The 12,904-nt window shown below is 37.3% G+C and overlaps 2 protein-coding genes across 3 annotated transcripts; one reads left to right on the top strand and one right to left on the bottom strand.

Annotated features, from left to right (window-relative positions):
* Window positions 1-968: 968 nt before the first annotated feature.
* On the bottom strand, window positions 969-5,841 carry LOC113668835 (uncharacterized). The gene is made up of 9 exons (XM_089197268.1): window positions 5,705-5,841; window positions 5,254-5,415; window positions 4,949-5,017; window positions 4,575-4,598; window positions 4,223-4,326; window positions 3,789-3,814; window positions 3,024-3,266; window positions 2,209-2,789; window positions 969-1,336 (listed from the first exon to the last, which is right to left on the bottom strand). The coding sequence occupies exons 1-9, from the start codon at window positions 5,812-5,814 to the stop codon at window positions 1,234-1,236; spliced, it is 1,422 nt and encodes a 473-aa protein (XP_089053394.1). The 5' UTR covers window positions 5,815-5,841; the 3' UTR covers window positions 969-1,233.
* Window positions 5,842-6,695: 854 nt separating this feature from the next.
* Window positions 6,696-11,988, top strand: LOC113668993 (transmembrane protein 138). Of its 2 annotated transcripts, XM_089197262.1 has the most exons (5): window positions 6,696-6,861; window positions 8,464-8,524; window positions 9,592-9,763; window positions 10,273-10,348; window positions 10,639-11,988. In XM_089197262.1, the coding sequence occupies exons 1-4, from the start codon at window positions 6,737-6,739 to the stop codon at window positions 10,311-10,313; spliced, it is 399 nt and encodes a 132-aa protein (XP_089053388.1). In that variant the 5' UTR covers window positions 6,696-6,736; the 3' UTR covers window positions 10,314-10,348; window positions 10,639-11,988. The 2 variants fall into 2 exon arrangements, with proteins under 2 accessions (XP_089053388.1, XP_027040784.1); XM_027184983.2 differs by lacking the exon at window positions 8,464-8,524.
* The last annotated feature ends 916 nt before the right edge of the window (window positions 11,989-12,904 follow it).

Below are 12,904 nucleotides of genomic sequence, written 5' to 3'. Positions count from 1 at the left end.
CTTTCGCTCATTTGAAGTTGCTATCAGCGTTTGATTAGATAGAAAAAAAACTAAAAAAAAAAAAACATTTCAGACATTTCTTTCAACCGGTAAATCTGTCTCCCACTCAAAGTCAAATACAGCGATTTATTACTAAAGCTACTTAACTTTGTCTCTCCCCGACAGACGTGAAAAGTACTTTTTCGTTTTATGAATTAATTTACGTGTAAGTGCCTTATTAGGAAATATTCGATTTCCACTTAGTTCACGCATGCAATGGAAAAAGTAATTTAGTGTCTCTGCGGAAAGGAAATCAATATTTTTCCTTTTATGAAACATCTTTAATTTCGTCACATCAGTAAACATACAAAGAAACAATTTTCGTAATTGCCATGTGGGAGATGGGATGACATTTTTAGAAACACTTTCCGGTTTGATCTACATAAAAAGTTTACTTATTTTGAATAAGCCAGATTTGCCGAAACGGTCCCTCAGACACGACTATAAAAATGAGACATACAAACTTCGCCGTATCGTATCATTCGAGCTTAGACGTCTCGCTTTTATTCGCCTTTCGATCATGTTACACAGAAAATAAACGACAGAAAGCAAACGACGAGAATAACTTGAAACCTGTAGAGGTAACTGGAAGCAGTGATACCGATCACCGAGTTATGAAATTTCTATACAATCTTCAGTCACTTTTATGTGTTACGGCTTCTTGTTCGTACGGAACATATGATACGTACATTGTATACGAACATGCACTGTCTTGAAGGACCTTCAGTATGAAACTATAATCGTTTATGGTTAAAATCAGTCAAAATTTGAAGTTTTTCGAAAAAAAAAATAGGAACAGACGTCAAAGTCCATTCTGAACGTCTTACACGGTAAGCTCGTTGATTTAATCCTTTGTTTACAAAGAATGACGCACAGAACTGAGTGGTAAGATGGTCGCAGGTCGAGAACATTTAAACAAATCCACAATTTAGACCAATCGGGAGAACAAAGTCCCCTTTATTTTCTTTTGAATTTCACCGTTTATTTGTCCATCTTTCCATGATGCGTTTTAACTCAGTTTGAGTCTTTGAGCCCGGTGAACTCAAACTGGTTCAGTATCAATAACCACGGCCCATAAAAGTCTCGAGAAACCTTTCGGCACCCAGTCATGTTTTCGTAATATATAAACTCACACTTTGACCTAGCAGAATGAAATTTATCCTTTCGGTATGAAATGTCACTCTGCGAGATACGTTATCTCAAAGCGCATGCGTGGATTCCCCAAAAGAAATGCCTTCTTCCAGTGTTCACCGAATCTCTGAGATCAGGAACAACGTTTGTATATGTGGTATTATACCTGGCAAAATAACAACAGAAGAGGAAGTCGTGAGAGATACCTTGACCCTGCTCAAGCAAGCATGAAACAGGGCATATAACGTACCGAACGCTTGAATTGCCAACCAAGATTTAAAAGAAACCCTCTATCAGATTGACCCCTGAACCAGATTCTCAAAGGCTTTGTAGATAGCCTGGCTTTACAAAAGATAACACAAAAGCTTGTCGGTGCAAGTGACCTCACTCCGACGCGCGGAATGGGATAGTAGCAGCTCATATTCATCCAACCTCTGTACATTTTAGGATACTTCTAATTCTACCTATTTCTTTGAAAAAATTGAACAAACACTTAAATTAATCGCCTCCAGTGACTTTTTAAGCTGAGAAAGATCCATAAGTGACAAGGTTTAGGTTATTTTTAGTATCGATCAATATTGATACAATGTTTGATTATTATACCAGAATTGAATTCTGGTATTGAATGTTTTATCACATAATGATTTATTCAAACAATCAACGCAAAACAACTAGCAGGATTAAAAAAAAAAAAAGGAACTTGGATGTTATGTAATTTCACAAAGAAACCAGCATATTTGTGAGCCTTCCAGTATGCCTGTCACGAATGCATTTTCATGTAATACTTTAAATACCTGATGAGGAGCCTTCTAAAGATGAGTAATTAAAAGAAGAGCAAGTTTCGCTTGAGTTTAAGAAATCAAAACACGGTTAAGGAGAAAGTGAAAAGAAATTTGTCAGATTTTGAAAGCACAACACCAGAGGGCACAACGATAAAAAATATCTAATTGACAAAAATTACGCTCAATGTGCCTCAGTAGAGTAGTCGACATGTTCAGTTTTTATATTTTAGTAAAAGAATGTTTCTTCGTGACATACCTTCTGTGTGCATCCGTTTTAAAACGTATTCCCAGCATCCTAGTTGCGCAGTGGTTCTGTGGTGGGGGCTCGCGGGATTGCTCAGTTGCTTTCTCTTGTCCAATCAGGGGAAGTCTTACGTAATCAACGCCAGCCGGATGTTTGACCGGGACGAGACTAACATGAACAGGTTGCATTTCCTTCAAGTTCTTAGTCTCTGGACTTGTAAACTTCAGGTGCTTTGAATCTTCCAGACCCAAAGAGCTGTATCTATATGCAGTTAATGCAGGGACGTACTGATTTGTAAATGTAGCATGTTTCTTGGTGTGGCTTTTAGTGAACATAGCGTCCAATTGCAAAAAGTGCGTAGTTTGCTCCCCTGAGACATGGCTACAGTTGTTACTGTTCTGTGACTGATCTCGTTTTGAGAAGTCCAGCGGGGTGTACACAGGGAGTGGAATTTTAGGGTAGTTCAGCGGCGTTTTTCTCATTTTGAGTCCAACTGGCCATATGGGCCACACTGCTGATGATGCAGAATCAGTTGGCACCTTTTCGTTGTCGAGTTTGCCCTCACTCTTACGCTCGCAGTACTCTTTGCTCTCCTACAACATAAAATAGTGGCAAAAAAGACGAGAAGCCGTAAGAACTCACACCGCCGGGACTTGAGTTGTTCTTTAAAATTCTAACCAGAACAAGTAGGATAGTAGAGTATATGAGCACGATATTTCGTACGCTAGCGTTCCGTCTTTGATCCTCCCCGGAGAATTTTCTGAACAGGAAACCAAGGAACTTTCATGAGTGTCAGAAAAAAAAATTGGATTCATAAGTTTATTCACCTCTGTCTCGTTGTCGTCCTCGTCCTCCTCTCTTGTTTCGTTTCTATCTAACTCTTCCTGGTCATTTACTTGCCAGTTTTCCATTCCAATTGGCATTTTGTTCTCGTTTTGAATTGTTATAAGATCTATGAGCACCTTAGGGCTGGGTTTAGGTAATTCCTCAATGTTTTCTTGGTATACTGGAGTGCGATATATCCTCTTTGATAGATTTTCCAACGCCTCTTCTGTTGCAGGGTTTAATTTCTGTAAAAGAAAATATTATTATAGATTAGCGATACCCCAGATGAAGATCAGCTCTGGGCCTGAACGCTTCTTTAAATTTATGACGGACCTCTATCAGTTTGTCTTGTTCTGTAATCTTTACCTACTATTCAGCATTCTTGCCTAAGGTAGTCGTCGGCTAGAAGTATTGTAAATTGTAATTATCAAAGAATGGATGTACATGTAGGACCTGAGTAAATAAATGAATTAATGAATGACTGAATAAACGAATGAATAAGTCACTTGCCTTAAGTTACCGGTGTATCAATTTTTTGAACGCTTGCTTAACTATTTCCTACCTGAAGCTTTTAATTTATGCCCAAATAAATTATTATCGTGAGTATCCTCAGAAGAATGTAGGAAGTGTAAATATGAAATACGCACGTCTGTTATTAATTACGCTTGTAACTACGCTTGTAATTTTCAAGAATGAAAACAAAATGCGACTCTCACTCGTTTCTTAAAAATACTGGCAAATTCCATTTTAAATGACGTTCAGGTTACCTGCTTAAGTTTCCTTCCACATGGAACTGAAATATAGAGCCGAAAAAAAATGGAAAGATGAGAAATTAGTGAGAATCTGCTCTGCCATCGTTCTCTTTTTTTCGAATTTTTAAAGTTTTTTTTATATACCTAACGGGGTGGTGAATTGAAGGCGTTTGGACTTGTTTGGGTTTACGAATCTAGCTAACCTCATATGTCTCGAGATAATTCCGAGACTTACCTGAGACCTCCACGAATAAACAACACTAAAAGTAAGTGACCAATGAAAAACTGACGGAAAGCAAAATCAATAGAACACGAATTGTAACTGAAACTTTCGCGGAAGTCTAAGCTAAGGTAGAAAAAAGAATCCTCAACCGTAGAGGGGAGGGGTGGGAGGACGTAAAAATCTAATACAATTTTTTAACCAAAGAATCAGACTTTGATAGTCATACCATCAAATTTTGTGCGCACAGGGTCAAATCTTGGAAAAACGTCAAACTGACAAATGTGAGACGTGTAAGGATGTCCAGGCCAAGGTTCGTCCAATTTTCCATGCCTGGTACAAGGAAAAAAAAAGAAACATGATGACAAGACGAAAGGAGGTTCCCTTCAAAATTTCTTGCATTTGAGCAGGTGTACTGTCTGAAAAGACGTTACATTAGTCCCAACATTGACTAGGGGATTTTGTTGGCCGTTGCCATACTGAAGCTGGCGAACATGTAGTGCATTGAAATTGCTACATGATCTTTTTTCAAACTCTTCTTTGCGTATGTTGCATGGCTACATTTTGACATTAACACTTACTCAGTGTTCAAGGGAGCTGGCAATCTGCAAGAAAACAGAAAAAAAGAAAATGAAATGATTCGAACATTTATTGACTTGTTGTTTGGCTCGAAATAAAGGGAATTTTTTTGCCATCTATGGTTTAAATTGAATTCTTATCTTTTCAAGTATTATTTCATAAGCTGCTGATCACTAACCACGGTAACCGCCTTTTTCAACAACACCCAATTCAATGCAAATGATGAAATAACGACGATGACGAAAGGAATATGACCCTATCCTGTTATTAATACTTAACCGGTATGGAATAGTCAAATATATCCATGAATTCCACTGCCGCGACATTTACCCATATCACTGATTTAGATCCAAGGAAAGCTATCACAAATACTTACAGCTGATCGTTCATTCTGCATCCGCTGAGAGATAGCGAGGTAACAGCATAAGGTTGAGAGCATGCATTGCTGGAAAAGATGAGTAAGACGTCTTTTTCAAGGGATGACCAGGCTATTCATGAACCGGTCATCTTATGATTACCAAAAGATTTAACGAACTTGCCACAATAGGAAAAGATTGTGATCAACGGCAAAGCTTGTATGGACTGTTGTCTGACTAAAAATGAACGTATTTCTCACTGAAATAGCCCATCGTATTAACAATTCAATAATTGATAACAAGTATGATAATTTGTTTCACCTACTAGTCATTGACTCTACTGGAGTAATGTTTATGGCTGCGACTTGTGACGACGTCATAGTTAACTGCTTGGGAAGTTTTTGTTAACAAAGGCAGCTTTCCTATACCTCCATATTTGGTGCTTTCGGAGTCCCAGCTCGTTACATTATTCGGCCTTCGGAAAACCCTATTCAGATCGTGAGAAAGTTAACAGTATCAAGTCACAATTTTCGAGCGCATTTACTGTGGCGTTTATGGCAGTTCTTCTGGCTATGGCTCCACAATCAGAGGTTCAAGCAAAAATGCAGAGGGTAGTCAACAGATGACTAATCGTTGCCTTGTCTCAGGTGTTCCTCGCAAATATCGTTTCTTTTGTAACGGCTGTAAAAAGCAGTGCTAATACGACTGAGCAAGTTCACTTGCATTCGAACCACCCTTATTTTTACATGCCTGTGAAAATTCCGAGCCTGACTTACCCCACAGATGGAAGAGTGACTTTTCTCGGTACTGCTGGAGTAACTAGATCCGAGGATAAAACTGTCGGAGAAATTTGTACTTCGCTACTTTCCAAATTATAGTATGGCATGTTCTACAATCAGAAATGTTAAACAATATCAAATTAGTATCATTATGATGACGTCGTACAGTTGTAAGTACCTATAATGCTTCATCTCTCTACAACTAGTGTTAATTAAAGTGATTTCAATTTTTCCACCAAAAAAGGAAAATTTTCAAAAAAACCACATGATAAAAGGTTAACTTGTAACGTGAAGCCATCCACGGAAGAAAGTCTTCAATTCTTGATTTAACTGCAACCACGAGTTCTTGGACGGCGGTTAAATCTTCCGTCGCAGTAATTAGCTTTTCGCGTTGATATTCGGTTAATTTTGATGCCTTTAGTTCTCTTTAACTCTGACTTTATTTCTTCCCAGTACATTGGCGATACAGAGAACAAGTCTAACTCAAGTCAACGTAAATATTCTATCCTCAATTGAAAACTGATTTATTTTTTAGCAATTGAGTGCAAGACAAGCACACTAAGCATAATTTGATGGAGAAAACTTATCTAATTTAGCTTTGCCCAGTTGCAAATTTATTCATAATTTTTACCAAACAGTGTTACAGTAAGCACATTGCAATCGGCTGGTGGTGACCTGCAGCGTTGATTCTTGCGTTGAGTCTTCCGGTAGAAAAAGTTAAAGGTCGTGGCATAATAAGTCGTGTCGGAAAATTAATGTCGTGTACGTCAGAAAACTAAAGTCGCGCCGGAATGTTAAAGCCGTGCAGGAAAGCTGAAGTCTGGCAGGAAAGTTAATGTCGTGAAAAAAAGACAAAAAACAAAAAGAAAGAGTTGATGAGAAATACGTGATGGCCCTAACTGGGTTCTGTACTCAAACACACAGTCGCATGATTTCTTCAAGGCGTTTCCCGCCTTTAGTTACCAGTTCGCCTACCGCCTCTGTCAGCGGATTCATTCAATGTTGTCAAACAAACATGGTTGACAAAGGATGAAAGTTTCAAGATTTTGCTTCGTAGTTTACCTGCAACTTTTGTTCCTTTTCGTAGATTTGTTCATTAATTCGTTTGGAGAGCTCTTCCGAACTGCAGATGTCGTCCTTCTTGTGTTGTACATGTGAGTAACTCACCACTATCGAGTAAACTTTCTCTACGGGTGTTTCGGCGGGCATTTCCGACTCAAAAAATTGTTTTCCCTCTTGAGTCGATGGTTACTAGTATTGTTTTTCTTGAGAGAACTTTTTACTGGGGTTAGTTTACCTAAATATCTATTCAAAATATTTAAACAGTGATTTATAGTTTTGAGGATATGTGGTGCCCTTGAAAACCACATTCAGTTATGGTTATTCAAAAGTCGACTGTACATGTTTTTACGAATGAATTGTGACAACTTCTGGATGTTATCCGATGCGTCACTTGTAAATTTCCTTCAACTTTTTCGGTTATTTCTGGAAACAAAACGTCTGATTCTGTTCCACTTTATGAACAAGCGTGCATTCAACTTCTCGTGTGGTCATGGAGGCGTGCACATTGTGTGAAAGTAAAATATTTATGCATGTTGTGTTGAGATCATTTGCAGCATTTTCTTAACTTTTGATCGACGTGCAAACGGATTACTGTTCAATTACTTTATCGGAAAGTGGCATTGTCAGATCAACAGCTTCAAGATTGAGGGAAAAAAGCGAAAATGCCAAAACTTTTGCGAGAAACGGATAGGAACTTGTAAATATTCATAGACGATAGTATCGCCACTAGAATTGCACAAAATTGATTGACTCCAGGTGAGAATTTATAAATTTGACCATTTTATCGAAATCGCTGTTTCAAATCACGCTAGCGTATGTTGTGGTCACGTGTGTTCGTCAGACAGGCTGTATCACTTTTTAGGTTTATTTTCATCTGAGATGGATCAGAGTGCTATGATTTTTCTTATCCAGCTTTGTGTGAGAATGTGCATAGCGTCATCCATATGCTCACCTGTTTTGATCTGCCTTCCTCTGATTTCATCAACACCTCAAGAAGTTATTATTCTGTTTTTCATCAGTTCACAGGGGATGCTTCTAAGTGTCATTTGAATCTTAACTAAGAACATTTTTGTCTATATACTATACAAGAGAAAGTTTAGTGGACAGGGCTCAGTTGTATAAAGGGTGGATAATGCTATCCAGCGGATAAATCGCTATTCAGCGGATAAGTAATAGCAAAACGTATAGCGTTATCCACCATATAGAGATTTATCTAGTGGGTAGCATTATCTGACCTTCGCACAACTGGGGCCAGGTCTTTTGTTCCTAAGAGTCTCACCTTTCTTAGCTTATTTTGCTAAATGATGTAAGTCCTACTTTTAATACCTTAGTTTGTATGTCACACTGTTATTTGGTATAGAAATAGATACTTGGGGATTGAAAATAGCTTGAAGGTAAAGATGTTTAAACAATAACACCTTATTCATCTGTCACTAAAATTATTTTTAGTATCCTTTTACATATTTAACCCTCTGAAACTTCACAGGAGGAAGAAATGAATTTTGCATTTAGTGTCTGATTTCAGAGTTAATCCAACAGATTGGCATGCTGGACTAAATCTTTTCAGGATTAGTTCACAATGTTCACTGAGCCTGAGGCAAATAATTATTTTAGTACAATTGTTCAGGTGATTATCGAGACAAACTGATAAATTCTATATTGTTTCTTTGCTTCCAACTTGTTGGGTATCAAAGAACAGAGATGCACGGTCTGGCTCATCAATCATGGGGTCTGTTTATAAATTACAAGGTTGAGGTAAAAACTGAATAAATTTTAGATGATATTCAGCAGTCTTGTCAATGTCCATGTGCAAGTATTAAAGAGGATTAACATTTCTAACCTATAGCCTATTGCCGCCAGTTCAATCCGATACACACCCTTTCTATAATCACCTTGGGTAGGGTGATTACTGACAGATTGATGCAATTCTCGATTAGTTAGACTGCATGCATCTCTTTAATCACCTGAGCAATTTTACTAAACTTCTTTATGACTCTTAAGCCTCTATTTATGGCCACACTGTCATGTTTGAAAAATTTGTTGGGCTAACTAAAGAGCTACTCTCAGCAGGGGACACTAATGAATCCGCTCTTTCAGTTCTATTGCTTGAAGTGGGGGGAAAAAAACTCCTGGTGTTGTGATCCCATATTTGCCTGTTGTATTATGTTGCATAGGTTAGGAAATACTCAGAGATATTAACCCTGATAAGGTTGCTTTGCAAATCCATGGAAGAATGAAGAATTTATATTGTGCAAACATATATGCTTCTGATCAAGTCTTATTGATTACTCTAAGGTTAGCGTGTTGTATAGTGTATGGAGATCAAAATATGACATGTACCATTTTACCTTTAACAAGATACAAAGATTAAAAAAAAACAAAAAGAGCTGCCTCTCATGCAATGAAATATGATCATTTGTGTCATAATGTAGACACTTAAGATGTGAATCCCAAATGTTTTGACTGCTCACAGCTACTTTTATTCAGGTGATAAGGTCAAGATCTGTAGACATGTCACCCTCTGAACCACTGTTCAGCTATGATTGGCTGGTATTCAACAGCTTTGATTGGTATAGTCTCTCATATTTATGCATCTTTGCAGAGGACACAAATTACTGAGAGATAAATGTTTATAGAAATAATCAGATTTCCAAACCACGTTACAGTTAAAAATGAATTATCATTATTATTGTCATTGTATTACCAGCTTTAGAAGTAAATTTACCATGCATGTAGCAGTAATGTGAATGACAATGATGATAATGGTGATGATGTTAAAATGACATTCTAATTAATAATAATTTCTCTTTGTCCCTGCACAGAATTCAAGACCTCTGCATTATCTTTGCAATTATTGTGGTATTTTTGGTATTTTTCAACACATACATTTTCCAAGCTGGATTGGTGTCCCTACTAATCAGAAAATTCAAGACAACTATTATTATCTCTATATTATACTTAGCACTATCAGTGGGGCTACATGTATGGACTATGGTAAGCTTCAGGTTGTAGTTTTGAAAAAGTTGATGTTAGGTGTTACATCACTAGACACTTGCATCTCTGTGGTGGAAATTATTTTATCAGCAGCTAAAAATTACATGTAGATAATTGCTATGTGAGCATCTACTTTGAAAGAGTTTTCCAAGGCTGTTTGAATTACATACAGTGCAGGGTGGAGGGATAACACTACACTTACCCATGTAAAGTTCATGTGTACGCTTGTAATGCAAGTCTAAATGTACACAGCATAGATCTCTGTGTGGTTAACATGTTAGCAAATTTTCTTTTCATGTACCAAGAACACAACTCAACATCATTTGAATTCTGCTACCACCCCATACAAGCTAAAAATTTGAACCGTGAGGAATGTATAAGAAATCCAATACAAATACCTTAGGTTGTCTGCACACTTTGTTACCTAGAAGTGTAGATTGACAGGGGTCCTAGAATTATTAACAGTTTATTTATAAACTGGTTGCCTTTTTTTTAACCTTGCTTTTTAGACATTAAAATGGGGTGCTCCCCAGGCATTTATTTGGAATGAAGCTTTCCAAGCACTTTTTGTTTTTCAAAGAGTGGGTAAGTGTTTTAAGGTTTTGTGAATTTTTTTTCCATCAACCACTTTTTCTTTAGTTGAGAGAAATATCTTAAGTAAATACTTACAAGTCGTCATCATTATGATATTAAAGTGTAGTGGTGAGCTAAAAAAAAGATTGCAGCTCTGAGTGTGGTTATATCATAGATGTTTGAAAGGGAAGAAGACTCGATATACATGTTTACGAGCACCGCATAGAACACTCAAGACGAAAAATGGTATCATAAACTTTTGTTAGGCTTCAATTTTATTAATTTATGTTTCTTTCCTTCAGGAGCTGTTTTATATTACTACTTCTACAAGAGAACAGCCTTGCGACTAGGAGATCCAAGATTCTATAAGGACTCTCAATGGTTAAGACAAGAATTTGCAAGGACTCACTGATTACTTTTACAGTCTTCAAAATAAGGAATCTGGATGTTAAAGCAAGGAAGAAAAAAGTTATAACAACCCAGTTGTTCATAAATATTTCATTGCTAATGGACCACTCTTCTGTTTATGGAGAAAGTCTGGTGTTGTGAAGTACAGATTTTATGTTTTCTTGAAATATGGGTGTGTATGTAAATAATGGTGGAGCTTTCTCAGGCAAAATTTAAGGAGTGGAAAGTGTGAAGAGTGCTCATGGGCTTTATAAATGTTACTAGAATTAATAACTTTGCTATGAAAAGAAATACCTCTATGGTACATGTTCATTGTACATACTGGACCACTTTTTAATTTTTTTGGACATAAGCAATAAAAAGAGCTGTCTCAGGAAATCCTATGAAATAGAGGCAAAAATAGTGTTCAAATGCTGCACCCAAGTGCTGGATTTGATGATCAATTCTTTTTTTTGTAAAAGGCCATCTATTCACCAAAATTAACTCTTTACCTTTAAACACCTGAAAAAGTAAATCCACTATGCATGTAGTAATAATGTTAATGACAATGATGATAATGGTGATGATGTTAAAATGATATTCTAATTATTAATAATTTCTCTTTGTCCCTACACAGAATTCAAGACCTCTGCATTATCTTTGCAATGCTTCAAATTCTCCACCCCACCCAGGCAAGGTTTAAATTCCCCACTTCCCCACTTCCCCACTTCTCTGGGTGCAAATGCCAGTCAAATGCATCATGGTTGGGGGGGGGGGGGAGAGAGGAGGGGGAATGTTGAAACTTTGAATAGATCGGCACATACTATAGAAAGGTGTACTGGTTATAAGAGAGAAATTTGCAGGATGGTAGAATACTGGGACTGAAATACACACCAGATTTGGTAGATGTTGATGTAGCTATGAATTGAGTTATTTTAATACATTTCTGCTCTAACACTGTGAGAACATTTTATACTTACAAAATTATAGATACATCTGAAAATTGTGTTTTTTGAAGACAAAGCCTTTGAATAGTGATGTTATGAAGTGTTCTTTTGAATACTAAACAAGCTTTTAGCATTTAAGAAATGTTGGTAAGAGCAGGAAATAGCTTCTGTACTCTGTGAGCATTGCCTCTAGGTTCTTTTGGCCTTGTTGATAAAAATGTTTGTAATTTGTAATACTTAAAGTTGGTAAAGAGTGCGTTAACAGGCTAAAGGTTTGCAAATGAGTCAATTGGCTCCATTAAAATATATCAAGCTGCATTAATGGGAATGATCATTTTATATTCAGCTATCTTATAGCACATTTTAAAGTCTCGTCAATTTGAGACGCTGAACATAATTTTTCCTGAATGTTAAGACTTCTAAGGTTGCCCTCAGTATATCAGTGATGCATTGCCCCTTGAGCCTTTCCACATATTTATTCTGACTCTGTCGTTTCTGAGAGACACTGACAGACGAGACAGATAGACTTACAAACAGCAACCAAACTGTCTTTCATTCATTCAATTTCTTATACCCTGCTGTAAGAAAGATTGCTTTCTCTTCGCTTCTCTCCATCTGAGAAAACAAACGGCCAGCAGATAAAATTTGGTGGAAACTTGACTGAAATACCGGTAGATTTCACGCAACAGGCATTTTTACAAAGTCAACGAAAGCACTGTGGAGGAAAGTCGCTTCCCTTTTGACAAGAAACGTTAGCAGCAATATTGTAAGTTGTCAATGTCAATGGTTAACGGGGCTTAATACGGGATAGAATGGAGGTACAAGATGGGCTAGTATGAAGGATACCGATAGACTGACGGACGTATGGACGATGACTAGTGATCTCTGAAGTCAGACACTGACAAATATTCAACAGAGAGATATGGTGAGAATCGTCATCTCCCATGGTGGTCCTGATATATTTCCATGCACGATCACTTTACTGTGGATGCGTGGTTCAAAGGATGTAAGTGAACCCACACAAAAATCGTTTCACCGTTTAACGGCTTTTTATTATCATTTAGGGGAAAGATCGCGGCTCGCCGATCCAAAAAAAACCAGAGTAGTTGTGTAATCCAATTGCATAATCTTAATGATATACTGCCCAACATTTTAAGAAGGGCGTGGTCGTGCGGCAGTCACAAAACTTCATAAAACGCGTTCAAACAAAACGTCACCCTGAGGCTCCAGTCAA

Source organism: Pocillopora damicornis, chromosome 2 (assembly GCF_964200805.1).
Source record: "Pocillopora damicornis chromosome 2, jaPocDami1.2, whole genome shotgun sequence".
Taxonomy (NCBI): domain Eukaryota; kingdom Metazoa; phylum Cnidaria; class Anthozoa; order Scleractinia; family Pocilloporidae; genus Pocillopora; species Pocillopora damicornis.
Note: the sequence above shows the minus strand (reverse complement) of the source record. Positions and strands in the feature narration are given on the sequence as shown.

Bases quoted from the DNA above. Each gene is read 5' to 3' on its own strand.
- LOC113668993 (XM_027184983.2), top strand. From the start codon at position 6,737: ATGAAAGTTTCAAGATTTTGCTTCGTAGTTTACCTGCAACTTTTGTTC. The intron at 6,862-9,591 runs GTGAGTAACTCA...GTCCCTGCACAG, and splicing joins GTCCTTCTTGTGTTGTACAT to AATTCAAGACCTCTGCATTA. The intron at 10,349-10,638 runs GTAAGTGTTTTA...TCTTTCCTTCAG, and splicing joins TTTTGTTTTTCAAAGAGTGG to GAGCTGTTTTATATTACTAC.
- LOC113668835 (XM_089197268.1), bottom strand. From the start codon at position 5,814: ATGCCATACTATAATTTGGAAAGTAGCGAAGTACAAATTTCTCCGACA. The intron at 4,327-4,574 runs GTAAGTGTTAAT...TCCTTGTACCAG, and splicing joins CCAGCTCCCTTGAACACTGA to GCATGGAAAATTGGACGAAC. The intron at 3,267-3,788 runs GTAACCTGAACG...TTTCTTTTACAG, and splicing joins GTGGAAGGAAACTTAAGCAG to AAATTAAACCCTGCAACAGA.